General features: G+C 53.0%; 7 protein-coding genes across 7 annotated transcripts; 2 read left to right on the forward strand and 5 right to left on the reverse strand.

Annotated features, from left to right (window-relative positions):
* Window positions 1-310: 310 nt before the first annotated feature.
* SNOG_11488 (hypothetical protein) lies at window positions 311-682 on the forward strand (the record flags this gene model as incomplete). The annotated part of the gene is made up of 1 exon (XM_001801678.1): window positions 311-682. One exon carries the CDS (start codon window positions 311-313, stop codon window positions 680-682), a length of 372 nt encoding a protein of 123 aa, XP_001801730.1.
* Window positions 683-1473: 791 nt separating this feature from the next.
* On the reverse strand, window positions 1474-8273 carry SNOG_11490 (hypothetical protein; the record flags this gene model as incomplete). Its single annotated transcript, XM_001801679.1, has 3 exons — window positions 1474-6391; window positions 6609-7948; window positions 8112-8273. 3 exons carry the CDS (start codon window positions 8271-8273, stop codon window positions 1474-1476), a joined length of 6420 nt encoding a protein of 2139 aa, XP_001801731.1.
* A 772-nt stretch (window positions 8274-9045) lies between these two features.
* On the forward strand, window positions 9046-10894 carry SNOG_11491 (hypothetical protein; the record flags this gene model as incomplete). Its single annotated transcript, XM_001801680.1, has 3 exons — window positions 9046-9181; window positions 9239-10111; window positions 10212-10894. 3 exons carry the CDS (start codon window positions 9046-9048, stop codon window positions 10892-10894), a joined length of 1692 nt encoding a protein of 563 aa, XP_001801732.1.
* Window positions 10895-11848: 954 nt separating this feature from the next.
* On the reverse strand, window positions 11849-13372 carry SNOG_11492 (hypothetical protein; the record flags this gene model as incomplete). The annotated part of the gene is made up of 3 exons (XM_001801681.1): window positions 11849-11850; window positions 12043-12879; window positions 13147-13372. Coding segments are annotated over 3 exons (1065 nt in total).
* A 1038-nt stretch (window positions 13373-14410) lies between these two features.
* On the reverse strand, window positions 14411-15794 carry SNOG_11493 (hypothetical protein; the record flags this gene model as incomplete). Its single annotated transcript, XM_001801682.1, has 3 exons — window positions 14411-14565; window positions 14618-15198; window positions 15250-15794. 3 exons carry the CDS (start codon window positions 15792-15794, stop codon window positions 14411-14413), a joined length of 1281 nt encoding a protein of 426 aa, XP_001801734.1.
* A 1197-nt stretch (window positions 15795-16991) lies between these two features.
* On the reverse strand, window positions 16992-17197 carry SNOG_11495 (hypothetical protein; the record flags this gene model as incomplete). The annotated part of the gene is made up of 2 exons (XM_001801683.1): window positions 16992-17007; window positions 17097-17197. 2 exons carry the CDS (start codon window positions 17195-17197, stop codon window positions 16992-16994), a joined length of 117 nt encoding a protein of 38 aa, XP_001801735.1.
* Window positions 17198-18124: 927 nt separating this feature from the next.
* SNOG_11496 (hypothetical protein) lies at window positions 18125-22395 on the reverse strand (the record flags this gene model as incomplete). Its single annotated transcript, XM_001801684.1, has 6 exons — window positions 18125-18570; window positions 18656-19624; window positions 19771-20355; window positions 20439-21232; window positions 21289-21763; window positions 21795-22395. 6 exons carry the CDS (start codon window positions 22393-22395, stop codon window positions 18125-18127), a joined length of 3870 nt encoding a protein of 1289 aa, XP_001801736.1.
* Between the last annotated feature and the right edge of the window lie 61 nt (window positions 22396-22456).

The raw sequence follows: 22456 nt of genomic DNA on the forward strand, positions 1-22456 counted from the left end.
CGTTTGGCAACGGAAGATGGGTCAGCGCAAGGTTCCTACGGCTGCCGTACACGATGGGATAATAGTCCATGACGTGATGTATGCGTTCTTCTACATGACGCGTGATCATTTACCAATATGCTCTGGGCGTATATCGAAGTCAGCATGTGCCTGAGGACCCGTAGCCATTATGGAGAGAGTCTTCGCGCGAGTGTGAGACATGGAAGTGGTGATGCATGAACCGAGCTTTTTCCCGGATGGTTCGCGTGACGGCCTTTGATCTCCAACCGTGTAGATCCCGGGCTAATTCTGTCCCATTGTCAGATACCCCATGAACGACGTTGCCACAACCCCATCTACCCCCTCGAGCTCTTCGCATAGAGTATCCAAACAGCGACAGCGCTCCTCTCACTCTCAGTACGCACGTTCCGCTACCATCGGCGTCGTCCTCGACACCGACCAGCCCGGCCAGAATCAGTACAAATGCAACGCACCGACGTGCTTCAACAAGACCTTCGGGCGGCTGGCAGAACTCAAGCGCCATCATAAATGCAAGCACGCAGTTGCTGGGCGCAGACCGCAGTTCTGGTGCCCCGTGGAGGGATGTGTGAGGAGCAAGACTGGGCAGGGAGGCGCGTTCCCAAGGAAGGACAAGATGGTGGATCATCTTTCGAAGGTGCATGCGAGTGTTGTGCAGGGATGAGGACGTTTCGAGACTAGCATGTATTGGGGTGGATAAGACTGGGAGCGGCGAGCTGTGTACACCTTTTGCAAGGAGGGAAGTGGTGGGACTACTCATACCGAGACACAATCAAACCGCCGGTCGGAGAAAATAACCGCGCGATATGCTCGAATCACACGACTTCTCATTCGCGTGATGTACAGAACTCTCCTCCTTATAACAAGGAAGACGTTGAAGTCTCACATGCAACCGTAGCGTGAGATTCGGTGGCGAGTAACGAGTCCACGCCGCGAAAGCTGTAGAATGTGTTAAAAGACATTCGATTCTTTGGGTTGATCCGAATACATTGAAATGTGTCGTGGGTAGTCTAAAGATTTGATTGAAGGAGCAACTATTTCAGAGTAGACAAGAAAGAAGATGTTCATGCCAGGTCACGTGATCTATGCCCAGATAGATTGGAATACACCTCTCCCCATCCCACGTGTTACTATGTTCCTTCCACAACGTAAAGTCCTTCTACCACCGTTTGCACAGCCAGCGTTACATGTGCTCATATTTTTACAAGGACATTCAATCTCACCAAGGAAAAATTGTGTACATTCTCAGCAAGCGGTAGAGGTATCTATCTAGGCCCAAGCCCATGCCCCAGACGCCAATATCCCCAGAAGGTGAGTGGAAAGATGCGACGCCGAGACCAATCCATCGCTATGCAAATCAATCTGAACGACAATGTTGGCAGAAAACATAGGAAAAAAAAAGATAGCCAAAAAAAAAAAAAGCTACGAGTTATGCGTGGCGATGCTCTGGAAAGACTAGATGCCGATGCGAATGAGTCCAAAAGAGTCTTTGGCAGCCCTGTGAGGTATGAACTGCCAACTCCAGCGCAGCGACGTCCATCTAAGAGGACTTGTATTTCTGTCCTCAAAATTAGCACACATCCTCAACACACCACTTCTCAGAAAACTTACATCTTCAATCTTTCTCCGACTCCCCTGGTCCAGCGCATTGCCCACACCGAGTAGTGCATTGCTAACCGCCTTCGTCGCGCCCACAGCCGGCCGAAGAATAACAGTAGGCGCATGCCTAGCCAATGCTCTCGCCATGCCGACTCCACTCCCCTCTTCCATGATCTCCGACGGGATCGCAATGACAGCGTCTCGCGCGGTCAGGAGATCGCGCTCGAGATGCTTCGCAGCGGATCGCAGGCCCGCACGTACGCCGATGGGTTGATTGGCGTAGTGCGACACCGCGCGTGGTTCGTCGGACGACGAGTCTGGGTCTTCGCCGTCCCAGGATGCGGGTTCCTGGGGCGCGAGGAACGCTTCCGCGCCTTCGAGGAGGTTCTGAGTGCCAATTGCGACTTTGGCACCAAGACGGGCGACTTCGGATGTTGTGTTCTTTGCGAATGCATACACGCCTTTTTGTAAGCTGCGGACGATACGGCCGTCCTTACGGTACTCACGCATCGGGACTACGACAAGGTCGCGCATGCCTGAGCCAACGTTGACGAGGGGGCGCACGGCTGCGAGACCGGAGAGGACGCCGGGAAGTTGGTTGCGCTTGACGTCGGGCATCCAGACGTCGTTGAGTGTGTTGTGCAGCTTGTCGAAAGATGTGATGCCGTAGACAATGGCGTGGCGGAGGGTGATGTCGGATCCGTCGAGAATCAGAAAGTTCATGAATTCAGTAGTATGACCGGAGCGGATGCCACGATAGTCGACCCGTTTGGGCTTGTAATCAAGCTTTAGAGTTACAGCTTTCACTTCAAGGCGCTGGATAAAGGGCTGGTCGCCGGCTGGAGCAGCACTGGGGGCGGAGTCATCCTTGAATTCGAAGAAGCGCGTGATGAAGTCGAGTGCATCTTGGTCGACGTGAAGGCGCAAGGGTAGGACCGTGACTTTGATAACCAGCTCCGAGGCAGCTAGTTCTGTGACTGGCTTCACCGTGACAAGATCAAGATTGATCATGGGCTTGTTCATCTCCCTTGCACTCGGGTCAATCAAACACGTAAGAAATTTCCTCCAGGTCGATGATGGTACATGGTCGAATATTTCCAAGTCTCTGACCCGTACATCAATCGAGTTGACAGTCTCGCCGCTGTTAGGAGGGAACACAATGAGATCCACAGCGACACCCATCAGTGAGAAGGCGACCTTTTTGTGCTTGCTGCGCTCAAGCTTGAGGCGACGCTTAGGTTTGGTTGTGCTGCGTGGGCGCGCAGTGGCACCTGTAGATCGTGTATTTGTCGATGTCGCATAGCTTCCAGTCTCGCTGGCGAGATCGTCAATGTCATGGTTGATTCGGCGTGCGAGCGCACCCTTCTCATCCTTGACCGGAACCCCAATCCATACAGAGTTGAACAGAAAGTCTTCCTCGACAAAATCATCATCTTCTTCATCCTCTAGAGCTTTCTGACGACGCTCCTCAGCACGGGCCTCGACGTCATCGACGGCCTGGGTAATGATGCCTCGAGTTCGTGGCCAGTCATAGCCATCGTAGAGATTCCAGATAATGTTAACATCTCTTACGCGAACCTTGAGCGGTGCTTCGGGCTGCTTGAACTCATTTGAGAGGTGATACTGATTCTTCGCCGAATCCCATTTGCGAGCTTTGCCCTTACCATCCTCTTCAGACTGCTGGAAGTAGTTGTCATTGAAGTCGAAATCTGACTCCGTCTCAGTGACCTCATACTTCTCCTGGAAGCTCTCCAGAAGTGCTCTATCGCCGCGTTGACGTGTGATGGGTGGAGTCGCTAGGGCACCAAGATCATCTTCGCCAAGTAAGCTATCTCCCATCTCCTCGTCCGTCGGCAAAGATTGTGAGTTGTACATGCTTCCCACAAACTCAAGATTTGTAGGTACTTCGTCATCAACCAGATCTGCATTGCTCATGAAGTCATCGTCTTCAATCTCGGTTTGAGCAGAGATGGCATCGCCTGTGAAAGACTCCATCATCTCTTGTAAGGGTACAACAGTGCGATACTGCTCTGCTGTTGACGGGGGAGTGGGTGGCTGGAGACCATTCAAGATGGCTGCGAGAGTTTGTGTCGAATCTGCGCATGATTCCAAGACGAAGAGCTCATTCTTGAATTCAACATCCACCAGTTGAGGCTGATCTTTGCCGTCCCCAGCTATGTTGACAAGCACCTTTGCAGCTGAGATAGAACTCAGGGACACGTAACCCAGCTCTCGAAGCTCGTGTAGATGGCGGTTCATCAAAGCCGCGACAGCTGGCGATGGAGGTACATAGTCCTCTTCAAGACGCGCTACATCATCGATGGCATGTATTGAGGCTTTGCGAAGCTCCAACGTCACACAGTAATTGTCCTTCGCCTGCTTTCCTGCGATATGGGCATCCGTCAGGACAAACAAAGCCTTTGATGCGATCTTGCGAGGATTCAGGCCAACTGCGCAATTGCGCATGAGTAGATCGACCTGCAATGGCTTCGCCGCCGGTATTGTGGGTGGACTAGCTTGGGTCGATTGCCGACTAAGGGTCTTTGGCGACGATGTACCAGTGATAGTCGCCACACTTGCAGCGATTCCAAGTGCAATATCGTCAACGGTACCGTCCTCAGAGATCCCAAGTGCCGCCATGAGTGTCGAGACCCGATACTCAGCACAAACATTGAAGAGCTTTGCTTTGATCATAGGCTCCATCTCGTCTCCGACCATCCTAATCATTATGGCGGGTAGATGTTCTTGTTGTTGTGACTTTACAACCTCGTGCAGCAATGTCTCTTCTCCCCGACAGATTTTGGCCTTGCCCACTTCCGCTGCTAACAGGGCCGGTACACCGACATGAGCGACTGAAGAGCTAGTAAGAGAGATGGAAACATCACCGAGTTGCTCGTTGATAGCTATAGCTGCATCGACTTGTTGCACAGTGACAAGACTGAGCAGTCCCGGTCGATCGTCGTCCGGAAGGTACTTGGTGACCTTTGACAGCCGGGCGACCTCTAAACCCAGAGCCTCAAAGCTCTTCATCTGTTCGAGATCCGACACCCGAACGCCAACACCACTCACTTCGATTCGAAGGACGGAGCCTTTTCGACGCTGGCGCAGGAGCGTATCAATGAGAATGTCATCGTTATTTTCATATGGATCCTTGCTTGGCGTGATCATGGATATCAGCCGGGCAAGGTCTGCTTCCTCCGGCGCAAAGAGGAAATTGACTGTAGTGCCTCGGACGTCCACAAGCAGTGGCGCACCAGTTTGGGCCAAGTTCAAGTATGGACCTGATAGATGAATTTCCGACACCTTTAAACGAACATTGCCTTCTCGCATAGCTATCCGAACGGATGTTGTCTGAAGCTTCACTGCGCAGGTTCTGCCTTTAAGTGTGAAAGCTACTTCTCCAAGTTGTACTTGGGTCTTTGGAGCTTTGGATGGCGCTACAGCTTCCTGTGGAGCAGATGGTGCACTGTCGCCAAAGTGCACACCACGAGCTCGAGGTTGTGTTGGCGACATGACGGGACTGTCGACAGTAGCGTTCGCAGAGCTAATGGAACTGCTCAACTCCAACACTCCGCTGAAACCACCAAAAGAGCTGAGCGCGTCATCAATCTTCTGAAGGTCAAGCAAGACACGCACAGGACGAGTCACGACTGTGATGCGCTTATCTTTGCCCTGTTCGTAGTCGATCTCGATATCATTACTAAGCTGCTCCGAAACATTGCTGACGGAGCGCCTAGAACGTGCTTTTGAAGACTGAAAAGCTAAAATATCATGGTCCAAGGATGCCAACACGAATTGACCAACCTGAAGCCTTGTTCTTGACTCTTTAGAGCGGTTCTGAGTGATGATGCGAACGTTCTCGCAGCTCGTCCTGATGATGGCGTCGAGCGGAGCGTGCGCAAGTACACGACTTGCAGCATCTCCTGCCATGGCTGACTCGGACAAGATGTTCTCAAGCCAAGAGATACCAATACGCTGTACAACGACATTCAAGCCGTTGGTAGAATCCTTGGTGATTTCGTCCGGGATTTCGGGCTTGGTGTTCATTGGTGTTTCGCCAGTAAGAGCGGCAAGAACTCGGCTGAACATTCTGTACATGATGCGGCCGGTCGATAAGTCCATATGGCCAGCTACTATGCCAACTTCGACACTTACTGACGAAGGTGAGGTTGGCTTGTTGGCAGTTCGTTCTGTTTGTTCGCCTTTTGTAGTGACGCGTCTTCGGCTTGAAGCCTCGAGCGACGGCTTGCGTCGATGCGAAGAGGATTGTGCGTAGTTGGAGAAGGATCCCGGCATCTCTGCAAAGATCGAGTCTTCGCCGAGACTAGGTGATTTGAAGTCCATGCTGGAGTCTTCCATGACAGACTCAGATGCCACGTCGCTTTCTTGACTGTCCAAGCCCAAAGGAAACCACACAGTAACTAGGTCGACCGTCAAAAACAGCTTCGCTTGCTTGTGAATGCCTCCATGCATAGTCGGAGTCTGGGCCCTATCAACTTGCACCGGGTGTGCTTGACCAAGAGGGGTTGCAGGACGAGGCGTTTCGCAACCCTCTTCTGGTTCGGGAAATGGTGCCAGTATGCTGCCGGCAATCATATCCTCAGGCACTGAACCAGATGCGACTGACCCCGTGCTCTGGCTGGAACCCGATGACGAGTCCCATCCTCCGGGAATATGGCCTGCATGCGCTGTGTCTGCTTGCGCTGCGCTCAGAGCACTCATGTACATGCTTTCTGCCTCGTCATGGCTGAACAATTGTGATTCGGCCAGATCCCTGGATCGGCGATTGAGAGGATAGCGGAGAAGAGTCGGTATCATGCGAGCGGATCTCAGGCTCGAGCGCCATGTGTTCCTGTGCAGCTGCCAAGTTATCAGTAAGGGGCTGTAGGTGTTCCGAGGTTCGCGAGGACGATTGCGAGGCTGGTTGCGAATCCACTGGGCTTGGTGGGCGAAGTGATCGCCCGAGAGCAGAAACAGATGGCAAGTCTGACGTTGACAGGTCGTTTGGATGGCGGAATGATCGTCCAAGCGCGGAGACGGTGGGCAGTTCTGATTTCGACAACTCGCTCGGTGGACGGAATGATTGGCCAAGCGCGGAAACAGTCGGCAGGCCTGCTATTGACGTTTCGCTCGCAGGTATTGAAGCTTGCAGTACTTCAGAGCGGCCAGTCTCATCTGTAGGAGACTGTTCATCGAAAACGTCCTCGAATCTAGAATTCAGCATATCATGCTGTAGTGCATAGTCAAGCATGCCGTCATCATCGTAGAGAATACTGCTGCCCCCCAAGTCTCGAATTGGGAGGGATTGTCGCGAATGAGATGGTGAATATTCATCGAGAGCCTCATGTAGGCCATCGTCGGAGAAGGCATCTGCAAAGCGATCATCGTCAACTGTATGGACTGAGGAAGTCAGTTGGGGTTGTTCTGGTGAGCTTGGCACTGCAGAAGCGCTGCGTTGCTCGCGAAAGCTTGCAACAGAGGCTTGTATCGATGGCACATAAGAGTCGTGTGGACTTGTTGACTCGCCGTTGTGTTGAGAATCTGGTACAGCATCAGCTTCAAGTGCCGCCTCCAGTACATGGTCATCAGACGACGGCTCGCTTGGGGCTTTATGGCCAGTAGACAGCTCTGAACGCGCCAGGACCGGTGAAGGGATTTGCGACATCTTTGACATGGACTCAAAGTCTTCTGCGTCTGATACCAGACGAGCGCATATGCTTTCTATCCGCATCCTGCGTTTGCCAAGATTGGCGTCTGAGGCTAGAGGTGACTCCGTAGAGCCTACTTCGACATGGGGATTTTGAGACGTGACCGAATCGATTGCAACGCGCTCTATGTGGAAGTTCAAGGATGCCGGTGAGCTTTGAGCTGAGCTTGACACATCAGATGCATCGGCCGAAAATTGGTCCTCCATTTCCACATCGATGTCGTTCACGACGATGCTGAGCCGGTCCAATGCAGTATTCAGGATGTTTCGCAAATAGCTCGGAAGCGCAAGAGGCGCTCCCATGCCGGCTGAACCGTCATCAGATTCGTCGTCGTTCGAGGCCATCGACTCTTGCATGTACTCAGGACGCGACTCCAGCTGTTGTTCAAGTTCCCGTATTTCCGCCGTAGGTTCCGCTCGCAGAAACGATTTGGCAAGCTCATCTACGGTGGGCACATGATCGTCGCCATCTGAAGAGGTATCGCTGACGTCGTCTCGGAATGGTGGAGGCGATGACAGCCGCTTCGAGCCCGAGGCTTGCGCTTTGGACTTTGAACTCACGGTTTCTCGTTCTTCCTCCACCAATCTAGCCTGCACTTGTATGCCATGCACTTCTATGGATATCTGGGGAACGCCGAAGTCGAGGACAAAGGTTACTCGGAGAAGCGAGGCTCGTGCTTTCGATAGATGGATCTCGGGTGGTAGTGTAAGGTGTAACAAGGCTACAAGTTTCTACACATGTCTTGTCAGCGCGCGCACTCCAAGAGCCACTTTTCTTCCTCCATACCTTGACGTGTAGCCCGACATCTCGAACCTCGAGCGTGGTTTTCTTCCCAACATCCACGCTGACGAAGTCGGCCGGATCCTTGTCGAGTATGTCAATTTGCCGCAGCCCATACAGGAGGAGCTTCTTGCCAATAGAGCTCGAAAGACCGGAGAAGAACGCCATGGTGGTTGGTGCGCTGGCGGTGCGGTGAGTTAGGTGCTCCAAGGTTGGCTTATGGGGTGGGCAGGTTGTGCGGCTACCGCTTTATGGAAAAGGGCTCCATGTGTGAAAGCTGAAGGGGTGATGGCCTTAGCAACGAAAGGGTGCGCAAGACGTGCTTCACTCTCTCCAACGGGGTGCAGTCACTTCGTGCACGGATTCGTTCGTCACTAGGCGGCAGTTGGGTGAGTTGTAGATAAGAAGAGGATATGCAAGCGTTTGTGGCGCGATAGAGCCTTGTGGCAAATGGCAGCGTTTTGACGTGTAGAGAGAGGTCACGAGAGATATCTAGGGCAAGTCGGGCGGTGCGTTGCTAGGTATCGAGCTCAGGCAGATGATGCGTGATGCGATGGCGCGCGCAGCAGGCCGCCGCTATCACCGACACGTTCCCCGCGCGTCTGATCAACCCCACTAAGCATGGGCCATCCTTGCAAGGGTGGGCTGTGACGATGCCGCATACAACGGCTTTATAGTTTTTGGCATTTCTGAGAGAGATGCAAAATGAGTTAGACAAAAAAACAAGACGTGTGATACAGCCGCGCTCCACTGCGGGAGTGCCGGATCCGGGAAGCCTGGAGAGCTCGACATGTGTAGGGCGCATTATGTCAGCACCCGCTAGTGCATTTGAGGAAGGAAGCGTCGGAAGGCACCGAAATCGACGTCTAAACAACAATTTGCACAATTTGTATATCTGTCCGTCTCAAGCTGCCCGTAGTGAGATTTGCATTGCGAAAACATGGCGACAGAGAGCGTTGAAGACATTGAGGCATGGGCGCAAGCCGAGGGCGTCCCCAGCGCAACCGACCCATTCATCCAAAAGTACCTATCTGGAAGAGATGCATTGGTCGAACAGGAGAAGAAACAACGGAGTGGTCCTGGTTGATTCCATGAAGAAGGTACAGACCAAAAATGAGTCTAACTTTGCGTAGACTACCTCTTTCGGCAGAATCTCTCACCAATGGCCCAGGAAGCATGCGCCATAGTCTCCCAGATACGGTTCGAAGAGCAGCAAACCCTATGGACGAAGGAGTACGAGGACAGTCTTCTCACCGAGCATGTTGATGTATTCCCCGGTATGATGTTTTCTCTCGCCAAGGAGCGCATGGAAAAGAGCAAGCTTTGGAAAATCGTCCAAAAGATGCCGAAAGGCACATTACTGCACTGCCATCTCGAGGCTATGTTGGACCTCGACTGGGCACTTGAGGAAAGTTTCAACACCGAAGGCGTTTGCATTATTGCCGACGGGCCGATTATTACCGACCGAGAGAGGCGCAAGACTGGGTTCTCGTTTGTGTACTCGAAAGTTGCGAAAGAGGACGTCTCAATATGGAGCGAGAATTACACGGCAAATACTCCGGTCCCTATCAATGCAGCAGCTGCTGCATTCCCAGACAATGCCAAAGCCGGCTTCATCGAGTGGATCCGTAGCCGAGTCACCATTACTGCCTCAGAACATCTCTCCCACCACGAAGGACCCAACGAAGTATGGCGCAAATTCATGTCGTGCTTCCCGATCCTGGGGTCCATCATGTACTACGAGCCCATCTTCCGCAAATTCATCCGCAGGCTGTGCAAACAGCTACTGGATGATGGAGTATACTGGGTCGACATGCGCTCAGCGTTTTACACGCCATACCGAAGTGCGGGCAAAGAGAACTGGGATGAAGATTGGTTCAATATGCTCTTGCACATGGAAGAAGAAATCGAAGCTTTCAAGAAGACCGACGAGGGCAAAGATTTCTGGGGCGCGAGAATGATCTGGACCACAATCCGGCAATTCAACACGAAGCAAGTCGTTGAAAGTATGTACTTCACCTTATCCCTCCCCCCCTTGCAATCGTAAATGCTAATTTTCCCACCCAGGCATGAAACAATGCATAGAAATGAAAATCGAATTTCCAGACCTCATCGCCGGCTACGACCTAGTCGGCCAAGAAGACCTCGGCCGCCCCCTCTCTTCCCTCGCCCCCGAACTCTTCTGGTTCCGCAAAGCCTGCGCCCAAGCCGGCGTCGACATCCCCTTCTTCTTCCACGCCGGCGAGACACTCGGCGACGGCGACTCGGTCGACGAGAACCTCGTCGACGCCATCCTCCTCGGCACACGGCGCATCGGCCACGGCTACAGTCTGTACAAACACCCGCTGCTAATCGACATGGTCAAGGAGAAGAAGATCCTCGTCGAAAGCTGCCCGGTTTCAAACGAGGTGCTCAGGCTGTGTGGCAGTATCATGAGCCACACCCTCCCCGCGCTTCTCGCCCGCGGCGTCCCGTGCTCGCTGTGCAACGACGACCCCACCATCCTCGGCCAGGGCGCAACCGGCATGTCCCACGACTTCTGGCAAGCGCTACAAGGCTGGGAAAACCTCGGTCTGGAGGGCTTGGGCAGTCTGGCGGAGAACAGCGTGCGCTGGGCGAGTTTCGACGATTTGGGCGCGAAGGAGTGGGTGCAGGATATCAAGGATGGGAGTATGGGCAAGGGACAGAGGGCGCAGCGGTTGAAGGAGTGGATGAAGAAGTGGGAGGGGTATTGTGCGTGGATTGTCGAGGAGTTTGGGGTTGATGAGAATTTGGAGCCCGAGGAGTAATGGGTTGGGTTAGGATGGATGGTTGGGCGACTCAACATAGATTGGGAGAGTGAGGAGATTCAACACCTCAGCTGCTGAAACAAAAATTTCACTCATATACGAGCTGTCACACCACTATTACCGCGTCACCAAACCGGCTTGTCTTCTCTGGGGTGATGTCTCAAAGCTCAAAGAGTGACATTGAGTCTAATTTCATATTTCTCATTGGTCTATATAGACTGTATAAGCTACAGATCGTAATTTCTCTCGGTAATCATATTCATAACACAGCACGCATGAACCCATTGTCCCCCGCTACACCCACAATATTACTCAGTTTGCTTTGATAACAACCGCCACCTTAGCCTTCTTGCTGCCAGGAACATCATCGTCGATGACCATTGTGTTTTGTCGGATCTCGTCGTCGTCGTCGCTCAAGCTGACAATGTACGGTCGTTTCTTCCTAGAGCCAGCACTAGACGATCCAGTTCTGACGGCGTTGTCGCTGGTACTGAGCTCGTCGACAGCTTCCGTCGGGAATATACTGAGTGCTGTCCCGGGAGCCATAAAACGGCGAAGATCTTTTCCGGATGGAGTTGCTGTCGGCTTCGTGGCGGCACTTGCTTTAGCGTGATCGATGATCTTGATGTTCTTGCGCAAAGCTCGTATGTCGCGTTCCTGGTCATGTTTGGTAACTTCGAGACCATTGATAGTCTGCAGTCCGAGGGCATCGGCACGATTGTCACCCCAGTACCAAGAGCTACCGGACTCAATGCGGTGGTCGTGTTGGCGAGCAAAAGCGCGAGCCTCCAGAATGCCTTCACGCCCGGCATCTAGAGTTGGTCGGTCATCAGGGTCAGAGTTGAGCCAGAACGAAACCGCGTCCTGCTCGTAGAGACGACCAGCGACGCGCCAAAGTGGTAGAACGAGCTCCTTGGATGCAGGATGCAGCGGATACCATTCTCCATAGGCCGCTCCTGCTCGTGGAGGCTCTGTATTGTCTTCTGAGAGATGCTCTTTGTTAATTGACGAGGGATCGCTGCTGTACGCCGAACCATATATAAGAACTTCGGAGTTGTAAGGACGACCGCCATCGTAATCGTTGCTCGATGCTAAATCCAGCCCTGATAGCCTAAGGCGAATAGTCTTAATAACCATTACCTCCGTACAGCGAGCCTGGGATTTTGATGCATTCGGCAACAGGCGTATAGTGTCACCGATAGTGAAGACCTCAGAACCAAAGTGGATACCGTAGCAGTAGATGAATGCTTCAGGCCAGGACCCGCGAAATCGATATTGGCCAAAAAGGCTCATCGTGGAACTTACGGTAAGAGCATTAATGACCGTCACGTGCCATTCCTCCTGTGGTACTTGCTTCAGGAGCTCCCTCCAGAGGGCAAATGGGCGAACCTGACGCAGGGGGACATACTTGTGTCTCTTTGAAAGAGACTTGTCTAGTGCATCAAGACTCGGCAATGGTTCAATGCGAACACCAGAATAGATGACGCTAGCTCCGGTATCGCTGCGGTGCAGATCGGCAATTGATGGCAATTCCGTTGTTGGCACTTCTCCAACCAGACCTGCCTGCCAGCGCGGCGGGCCTAGGAACACTTCGGCCTCTTCGTCGTACAGCTGGTACTCCCCAGTCTGTTCGTGTTGCATTACTTCAACACTAGCTGGCAAATCGCGAAGATAGAGCACGATCTCGCCGATTCGGGGCAACCACTGGTCTTGTTCCTTCAAATTTTGGAGGATACCAGGGAGGACCTCCTTCTCAGCTAGCCAGTCAGGGCTGAGGGGTTGCTCAATGATCTCGTCGATGTCAACATGCCGCCTGAGCTTGTCTATCAGGTTTCGATATATGTCCGGAGTGCCCTCATCGTCGACGTGACTACTATTCACCCCAGCACCGACCAGCTTTGGTCTGCCTTTCGCCTGTACTGCGAGTGCTGGAGGACGCTGGAATGCTGCCAGAGTCGACGAACCGATCGCAGGCAGAGCTCGAACTGGCATGGATGATGAAAATGATGGATTCGAAACTTTAGGCGTCCGCGGTCGGGATGAGGCAGGATTCGAGCTTCCTGATCGAACACTGTTTGACGAGCTCCCTGGTAAGATCCCAGCGCTGCCAGCGCAAACAGTACAGGGGCAGCCTATACTGCTTCCGTTGTTGTCCATCAGGTGTCGAAAATGCGGGTAGAACCTATTTGGCGAGTCAAACACCTTATGGCTAGGGTGCCCGTATAGGTACTTGTCGATATGACTGGGCTTGCCTGGACGAGGTCTCTGCCACATGGTGTATCCATTTGGTAGAGCCTCGAGGATGTATTTCACGCCGAGCTGAGCTTCGCCTCGGTCTTCCATCCATTGCTGCGCTGTCTTTTCTAGGTATAGCTTTGGAGGGTTGACCTGAGTGTGGTTGCCTTGCTTCGGCACGTGCAGTGCGTCGCCGTCGCTGCAACCTGGGCGCAGGTGGACGACGCGGCGACCCTGCGACATAGCGTACGGGGGAGAGTGACTGGAAGAATTGACCCACGGAGTTGATCGAAGGGCAGCGACTTACGCTATGATGGTGACAACAGCGTAAATTTCCGGGGAAGTATATACGGTAGAACAGGCGTGTGCGTGCAGGCCGTGAAATTTGTGTGAGGAAGAGAGTTGACCTTTGTGGGCGGGGCAATGGAAGGGCGATTGCTGCTTCAATTGCGCGCCGAAATATTCACATATCACGCGGCAAGAGCGTTTGGGAGGGGAAGAAGTCGCTCAGCATGCGATGTGTGACGCAGAAAAACGGTGTGTCAACGCGTGGAGAGCAGCAGGTGTTATTTGAGACGCGTGGCAAGGCATTTGTGCGAGCCAGAATTCGCGTCTCGCGTTTCTCGCAGTAAGACTCATCGCAAGCGCGTAGAGCATGTGAAAGTGAAGGTAAAGTGCACGCGCTGTCATGTGAGTGAGAGTGTCGAGTCGGGCTTGGCAAGCGCGACTTGCCGAACACTTCGTGCACACCACCACTTGACCCAACGAGAAAAAGTTCGGGTAGTCTGGATATTCTCGAAAACCCTCTCACAGCTGGATGAGAATACATAAGAGTGTCGTGTATTTTCAGCCTCTCTTATCGACCTACAAGCGTGCTCCTGGAACTATTAGATCATGTCGTGCAGGTGCAGAGCAGACACGAGTTTTGCACCTCTCGAGATGGCGACTGTACTCGGCCCTGTATATTTGTATGTTGAAAACCTTCCGGCACTTCGCGGCTTGCAAAAAGCGTCTTCGAGTTATACAGCCTAAGCTTTCTCACATCCTCATGGCGTTCACGGTCCAGACACGGGCGCACGAATTATTGCAATACGCGACACAAACGGCACGATCGTAACCACGTCGCTCCTTGAATTACAAAGTATCATTACAAAAATTGTATCCATCCAGTTTCATACTCTACCATATATCTAACTTCCATGTCCAGCAGAACTTCCGTATGCCCATCAAAACTCCCGCTAAATGTTTACAAAAGAAGGGGAAAACGAAACAAACGCACGGCTAACCACCGATCCTCGCTGGGGTCCAGTTCTTGTACAGACAACTGCACAGTGTGCCTGCGTCCTGGGCTGCCAGTCTGTCGACTTGCTCGCCAGACTTCTTCTTGCATGAAGGGACGTTCTCGCCGCCGGCTACGGTTTGTTCGACGCGTACAGCTGCAGCGTTGTTAGTACATGCTCAAAATATAGTTGTGTGGTGTAAACTCACCGAAAGGCCAAGCTGGGTTCCCCGTGTTGCCCACGGCGATTGTGTCTTTCGGGTACGTCCTCGCCATCTTCGTGTACAAGCTGCCCTGGATATTCGTCGCGCCATAGTCGCATTCAAAATCACCTCTCTGGTCGCCAATACTACCTGTCATGCTGACAGACTTCGCCCGGCTGATCTGAAACCGGTATCGTTCCGTGTCTTTACCTGCATCCAACAGCTCTAAATTCTCGTTCTGGAACATGGTACCGAAGGTCGGGTCCTGTCCCTTGGACGAAATCTTGTAAGAGCCGGGTGAGCCGCTGATCTGCCAGTTCAGAATTGCAAGCGCTTTTTGAGGGTCGGAGTAGTAATCTGTAGATGGCGGGCAGTTCCACGTGGCGTTATTGGCGGTGCAGCCGGATTGCACAGTATCAAGGAAGGTTATGAGAGAATAGGTGCCGAGGGGGAAGCCGGATGGGACGGCGGAAGCTGCGATTGCGTCTGAAGGCTTGGACGGTTTGTCGGGTTCACCGCCGCCGCTGGTTGGAGTTGCATGATTGCCTGCGGGCTGTGCGCTGCCCGATGTCAAGGAAGGCGGGGCACTGTCAGTGTGTTAGTACTACTGGGACGCATGCATCGAGATTGAATCCTACCTCTCCGATGACTTCTTCTTCAGCCCAAATGCCAGGCCAACTGCTAGCGCAATGATGAGTGCAAGCAGCATCGCGCCAGCAATCACCAGCTTCTTCCGACTCCATCGTGAAAAGATCCCTCCGCTCTTCCTGTGCTGGACGTGGCCAAACTTCTCCGAGTCCTTGTCGCTCCACACATTGACACTCAAAGCACTGCCGTTGGGTGTTGTCTTGGCCTCTAGGCTCTCTCTTGGTGTGCTCAGCTTGCCGCCCGTTAACACAGACACGACGCCCAGCCGACTCGATTCTCGCTTCGACGTCCTGTGCGCAGGATGGACGTGGCTAATGTGCTGGTGTTCTGGGTCATTGCAGTATGTGCTCGTGGTGGTGACGTTTATCTTCGCACCCTTCTTTGCGGCAGGCGACTTGGAGCGTCGGGCATTCGTCGACTCGAGGATAAGGGAGAGGCGCTGACCGGCAGGCGTTGAGATGCGTTTCGCAGGGCGTTCGTCGTCGTCACCGAGAGGTTCGTGAGCGCTCGTCCGGTTGGAGCGAAAGACATCCATGATGGTGAAGGGCTCGACGGCAGACGGCAGATGGCGTAATGTTTTACCCTCCCAGGGTGTTTCTGTCAATGCGTGTGTTTATGCGTGTATTTGTACGTGTGATTCGCTTTCATGCCCAGGGTGGTCTTCGGTCGGGATAGTCGTGAGGGTTGGGCAAGGGGTCACACGAAGCCGCCGTGGATTGCCTCAAGGATGGGCAATAGGCAATTGATATCGACGGACGTCGTTGGATGGAGAGACGATCGGCCGCCTTCAGAAGAAGGAGAACGATCGACATCCCGGAATAGCCTCCTCATCAAGCGAAAGCTTGAGGCGTTGAAATGGGTAGCGTCCTGCCACTTGTGGACGGGAGCACATTGCGCTAAGCTTCATCACACGCTAGAGGCCGATAGCAGTGTTTATGAAAGCTGAAAGGAGCCTAGGTTGCCGGCCAAGGAGGTCATGGCTCGTGGCGGGTAAGTTGTTGACCTTGTCGATGCGTCGAGGCGAGTACTCAGAAACTGAAGCATGTTGCGATACTGAGAGGAGAAGCTGTGGATTCCATGATGCGATTGCAAACCTTCTGACTGTTCATCTGAAGCACGCGTCGCGACAAGCGTGGTGTTGTTGGCGCATTTAGTGCGCTTCATCAATGTCAATAAATCTAGCCCGAGGCTTGTTTAGGGGGCCTCGCGTGTTCCTGCATCTGTGCAGGGATCAGGCCACTCTCGCAGCGCGTCGTCACATGCCGGAACAACCCGCACCTTGGAACGTCCATCGTCGCTCGCACCCAGCTGTTATCTACGACACGTTCCACATGCCGATCATCCAAGCAACTGACTGAGGATGAGCTCCGCGTTCTGAAGAGTTACTCGGCGTCGACAGGCCACAATACCAAGCCCAGCAGTACTCGCTGTATACGACAATGAGGGCACCACGCATCGGCAAAATACTTGCCGGCCTTTCCCAACAAGGAGTGATGAAGAGGTAGCCTATGTATATTCAAAGACTTCTATAGGATCAGGTAGAGTATCTTGTAGCTGTGTATAAATTTAGGCTCCCCTAAGTTCATGACAAGAATATCTCCAAATACGAAGCTCCGAATGAGACAATTGACAACGTGCAAGGGCTGCCAAGCAACTCGAGGTGAAGCTCGATTTATTATGCTGCGCTTGAGTAGGATGTAGCGGCCATTTTCCTAGTAAAAACAGCGACAATCTAGAATATAGAAGGACTGTCAAGTGTTGCAACGATATGCGCACTATATTATAGACGTTTACCGGCGGTGGCTCGATTTGTCGAGCGCAGCCACGTGCAACACACCTCTTTGTCTGGGTGACAACATCTAGAGATGAGAATGTTTTTGTGGGCGCGGAAATGTTGGTGGCGGCGCGCACACGATGTGTGGCGTGCAAATGGGCCATGGTTGGATTTGATATTTTCCACCCATGACGGTGCGCGTGGGAGTAATGCTGGCAACTAGGCCGGCGGCAGCAGGTCGTCTTGCTTTGAAGGCGTGCGGCGTGATTCTTTGTAAATCGCCGCGCCCGTTCTCAGTACCTATGTCGATAAACGCGCGAGGCCTCGGCATCTAACAGCTCACTTTCCTTATAGTACTCAAGCCAGTGATCTCGAGTCGGCGCGATTGATAGCAGCAGGCGCTGGAAAGGTAGAACGGGGACCGCACGCGCTGGCGCCCGCCGATTCAAGAAGCCACCATCGCACTCACACCTCGTTCGGCTCTTTCAGTATCCCGCTTATTTAGCCAAGTGCACGCCATGCCCGAGATCCGAACATGAGAAATCTACGGGGCTCATGCCAGTTTACAGTCCTTTTTCTTTTACGCATGAGTGGCGGAAAAAGTGTTAAGCACCTTTCACTTCTGCCTTTTATCGACCTTCATCTCACACGCGGGCGCCTTGGCAAAGCCGCGCTAGTGCGTTTGGCCGCACTCTGCACGCGTCACAATGCGGTCATCGCGATCCAGCTCATGTCACTTCACAAGTCGCCATGGACTCTGAATGGAGGCGAAGCGCAGACTGAGTGTTGGAGTAGATTATTTCCACCCAGTGGAAGTTTCATTCGTTACTCGTTAATACAATGCTTCGCTTTTAGATACAGTAATGACAAAAGTTTGGAGCGACAATACAATGGAGGAAAAAAGCAATGAGGAATGCAAAGGAAGACCTGCTTGTAGTGGACCAGTGCGGCAACGATGCGCCCGGGTTGGCAACGCCCAACAAGGTACATGTGGCACCCTGAGTACCTTCGCAGGCCGGATTTTGGTCCAAAGCATACAAAACAGGCAGTGAGAATATACAGGCCAGTTTATCACACATGCTGGGTGATCTCTAGAAACCGAGACCAGGGCGGTTGACAAGGACGTAGGTCGTTGTAGGACGCGCGGTGCCAGACACGGTGGTGAACCCTGTGATAGTGCTTGTGAAACCCAGTAAACCCCCGGTTTGAGACGAAGTTGAGAACGGCGTAGGCACAATGACCTCGATGACACTTGCACCGGACACGACAGTGGTCACCGTCAAGGGTGCAGCAGTAGGAACCGTTCCTGATGTTACCGTAATAGTAGGCAGCACTGTATGTATGCCTACAAGCACATATGTTGACGCAACGCCTCCGACTGTTGTTGTTGCTAGACTCGTGTAATCTGCGGGGCCGACGAATGTAGTGGTCACTCTCGAAAGCGGCGACGTAGGCAAAATGATCTCTGCGAATGTCGTACCGGCCGATATTATCGTTGTAGTAGACAAGACGCTGCCAGATGTAATGGTGCGGGTAGCTAACGGGGTCGCCACACCGACAACGACATATGTCGTAGGGACGACGCCAAGAAGTCCCAAGTTAATATTTGATGGTAGTGGTACTCGTGTAGCCAATAGATCCGATGAACGTGGTGAAGCTTGTTGAGAGCACTGGAGGCGGTGTTGGCACAACGACTTGAACGACGGTGAATGTGCTCTCTCCAACCCCCAAAATTCCTCCGGTGGCTGTAACGAACGTCGTTGTGAGTGCGACAGAACCCCTTGTTATGGTTGAAGTAGTCGGTGGGTTGCAGAAAGGAAGCACGTTGTTCAAACAGCTGATCACGTTGGACGTGATCGTAGAGTTGAGGACGCCATTGGCAAAACAATTGCCCGCAAACGTGTCTCCGAAGTAGCCCAGGGCGGATTGACAGACGCCTCCAAGATACCCACGGCTAGGGTCACACGCCGAGGGTATGGATTGTACGCAGCGTTGACACAATGGCAAGTGGTTATTCAGACATCCCAAGAAGTCGGTGCCAGTAAATATGTTGAGCAAGGAACTTGTGAAGCAAACGGCGGCATTAGTTGTTCCATAAAGCCCAAGTGCAAGCTGACAAGTGGCTGTGTCTACGGTGCCGAGCACGCTGCCGAGCAGGTTGTTTTGGTTCGATGGTTGACACGAGGACGGTAAACCTGTGAGACAAGCTCTTGTTGTAGGAGTTGCGCCACACCCGGAAACCGATACCGTGGCTATCAATGACGACGGTGCAGCCGCAGCTGATGATGGGCAAATAACGACACTGTCACTCAAGCACCTAAACACGTTGGACCCAGTGAGTGTAGTAAGCGTAGAACTGACGGCGAAACAGAGTGAAGCAATACCCTGGTCCAAAGTCACCGAGCGCTGTCTGACAGGTCCGAAGTAGTGGTTGATGATGGTGTCAAGGACGCTGGTGGTCCCGTTTGAGGATTCTTGCAGGAGTCTTGGAAGGGCTGGTAGACAGTTGGCGCAACTAGGCACTCTGGACTGGATACAATTGTAGACGTTTGCGCCTGTCAGACTCTGCACGAGGCTACCCGTGAAGCAGCCTATGGCGTTAGTTGTACCATAAATACCAAGGGCCGTTTGACAAGCTGCGAGGTCAGCCTGACTAAGGATAGCGGCCGACGAGACCAGAGCTGGAAAATGATTCACAAGGCCGGAGGATAGGTCCGCAGAACTTGCACCATCATACGTGGCGCCTTGGACGCCGTCAAAGATTGGTCGGAACGACGTCTGAAACTACTGACACCCTTGGTGGCTGGTACGGAGACTGTTTGGGAGGACACAACAACAACACTCGGAGCTGCGGAAGAAAGGGAGGATGGCAGGCTCGTTGGCGTGACTGGGATACTGACAGGCGTGTTTGGGATTGGAAGCAGTACTACAACGGTACCCGTTTGGCCGAGCGAGGTTGGCGTCGCAGCAGTCGTTCGCACAGCTGTGGTGATACCGACGGTATACGACGTAATAGTTGTGAAAGGTTGGGGAACTTCTACCAAAACTGTACCGGTCTGTCCTACGGCGGTCGGAATACCCTGAGTTAAGGTAATGATTCCGGTTGCCCCAAGGTCAGGGTTCAAGGACGTGATTGTGACAAAGGGACGTGGAATCTCAATGATTATTGTCCCTGTCTGGCCTGGTCCTGATGGTATCGCTGCAGTTGACGTAATAGTGGCAGTAGCACCACTGACTGGGTTGAAAGAGGTAACGGTAGTGAACAACGAAGGGACTTGGACTATGATGGTTCCAAACTGGCCCGGTGCGGTTGGAACTGCGGCTGTCGATGTGATAGGAATAGAGGCACCGCTAACCGGATTAAGTTGAGTGATGGTAGTGAATTGCGCAGGGACCTGCACTCACAACAGTGCCGACTTGGCCTCGGTGCGGTTGGAATCGCGGCTGTCGATGTGATAGGAATAGAAGCCACCGCTAACCGGGATTTAAGTTGAGTGATGGTAGTGAAAAGCGCAGGGACCTGCACCATCAACAGTGCCGACTTGGCCTGGTGCGGTTGGAAATTCGCGGCTGTGGATGTGGCGGGAGCAGTAAATCCGCTGGCAGAGTTGAGCTGGGTGACGGTGGTGTACTGCGGAAGTACCTGGACCACAACAGTGCCAATATCGCCGGCGTTAGTCGGCAAGGCAATGGTCGTGGTGATTGGAGAAGAAGCGCCGGGAGTAAGATTGAGTGATGTGAGCGTGGTAAAACGCGCGGGAACCTCTATCACTACAGTGCCTGTCTGATTGACGGCAGTGGGCGATGCTAAAGTCCGCGTGGTAGCTGCAGAGATGCCAAGTGCAGTATTGACGGATGTAACAGTGGTGAATTGAGGCGGCAGGAGAACCAACACGATACCTGTCTCACTGATTGCCGTTGGAGAAGTGAGCGTTGCCAGTGGTGGGAAGCGAAGGCGCCAGGGGTCGTATTGAGCGAGGTGATAGTGGTAAATAGAGGCGGTAATCCGACCAACACTGTGCCCGTCTGCCCGATTGCTGTGGGCGGCGAAATTGTGGCAGTGACCGGAAGCGAGGCACCGGGTATTGTGTTCAGGGTTGTAATCGTCGTAAACTGCGGCGGAATTTGTACTACCACTGTTCCAGTTTGTCCGACAGACGATGGCAGCGCAATAGTTGACGTGACGAATGGAGGAGCACCTGCAGTGTTGAGAGATGTGATAGTGGTAAAACAACTCGGGCACTGCGATTATTACTGTGCCAGTTTGACCAACAGCTGTCGGGGTAGCGACTGTTCTAGTGGACTGATGATTGTGCCGTCCGCAGGAAGAAGCGAAGTGACAGTGGTGAACTCAGGAGGTATCTGCAAGACTATCGTAACCTGTACTCGGCCTAACGGCAGTCGGCGCAGAAACAGTCTGACGTAACGATTGCCGAGGGCCCCAATGGTGTTGAGCGAAGTAAGCGTGATGAATTGCTGAGGTATCTGGACAAGCACAGTCCCTGTTTGACCTGGGATAGTTGGTGTTGCAAGAATTGATGTGACCGTCCCTGAAGCTCCAGGTGTGTTCAATGAAGTGAGCGTAGTAAATTGCTGCGGGATCTGGACCAGGATGGTTCCGATTTGCCCTGGAACAGAAGGCGCCGCGAGAGTCGATGTGATTGTCCTTGAAACTCCAGGCGTATTGAACGAAGTGAGCGTGGTGAACAGCTGAGGCACTTCAACGAGTACTGTGCCAGTTTGGCCTGGAAGTGTGGGTACTGCCACAGTCGAAGTGCATTGTGTCCGAGCCATTGGGATTGAAAGCCGTCACTGTTGTGAATAGTGGAGGCAATTCGACGAGGATTGTGCCCGTTTGCCCAGCGAGGCTAGGTGTGGCAATTGTCGATGTGACGGGGCCTGAGATTCCTGTTACCAGCGAAGTGAGGGTGGTAAACAGCAGAGGAACCTGTATGACCACAGTCCCTGTCTGCCCGGGGAGGCTAGGCGTAGTGATCGTCGATGTGATGGGTGCTGAAATTCCAGGAACAAGCGAAGTGAGCGTGGTGAGAAACGCGGGCACCTCGACGACCACGATCCCTGTCTGTCCGATGGCGGTGGGTGTAGCGATAGTTATGGTCGTCGTATTTGATATGCCTGGAACAAGGGAAGTGAGTGTAGTGAATAGCTCAGGCACCTCGACAACCACAGTTCCCGTTTGTCCAATAGCCGTTGGTGTTGCAATGGTTATAGTACTTGGGCTTGGGATTCCCGTAACGCGAGATGTGAGCGTGGTGAAAACTTCAGGCACCTGAACAAATACAGTCCCCGTTTGGCCAAGAAGCGTCGGGGATGCTGTACGGACGGAGGTGGTTTGTGCCATTGTAGAGTGAGCTAAATCGTTGTAAATATTTCTGGTACGCGAAACAATGACAGTGCCAATT

Source organism: Parastagonospora nodorum (assembly GCF_000146915.1).
Source record: "Parastagonospora nodorum SN15 chromosome Unknown scaffold_19, whole genome shotgun sequence".
In the NCBI taxonomy this organism is placed as follows: domain Eukaryota; kingdom Fungi; phylum Ascomycota; class Dothideomycetes; order Pleosporales; family Phaeosphaeriaceae; genus Parastagonospora; species Parastagonospora nodorum.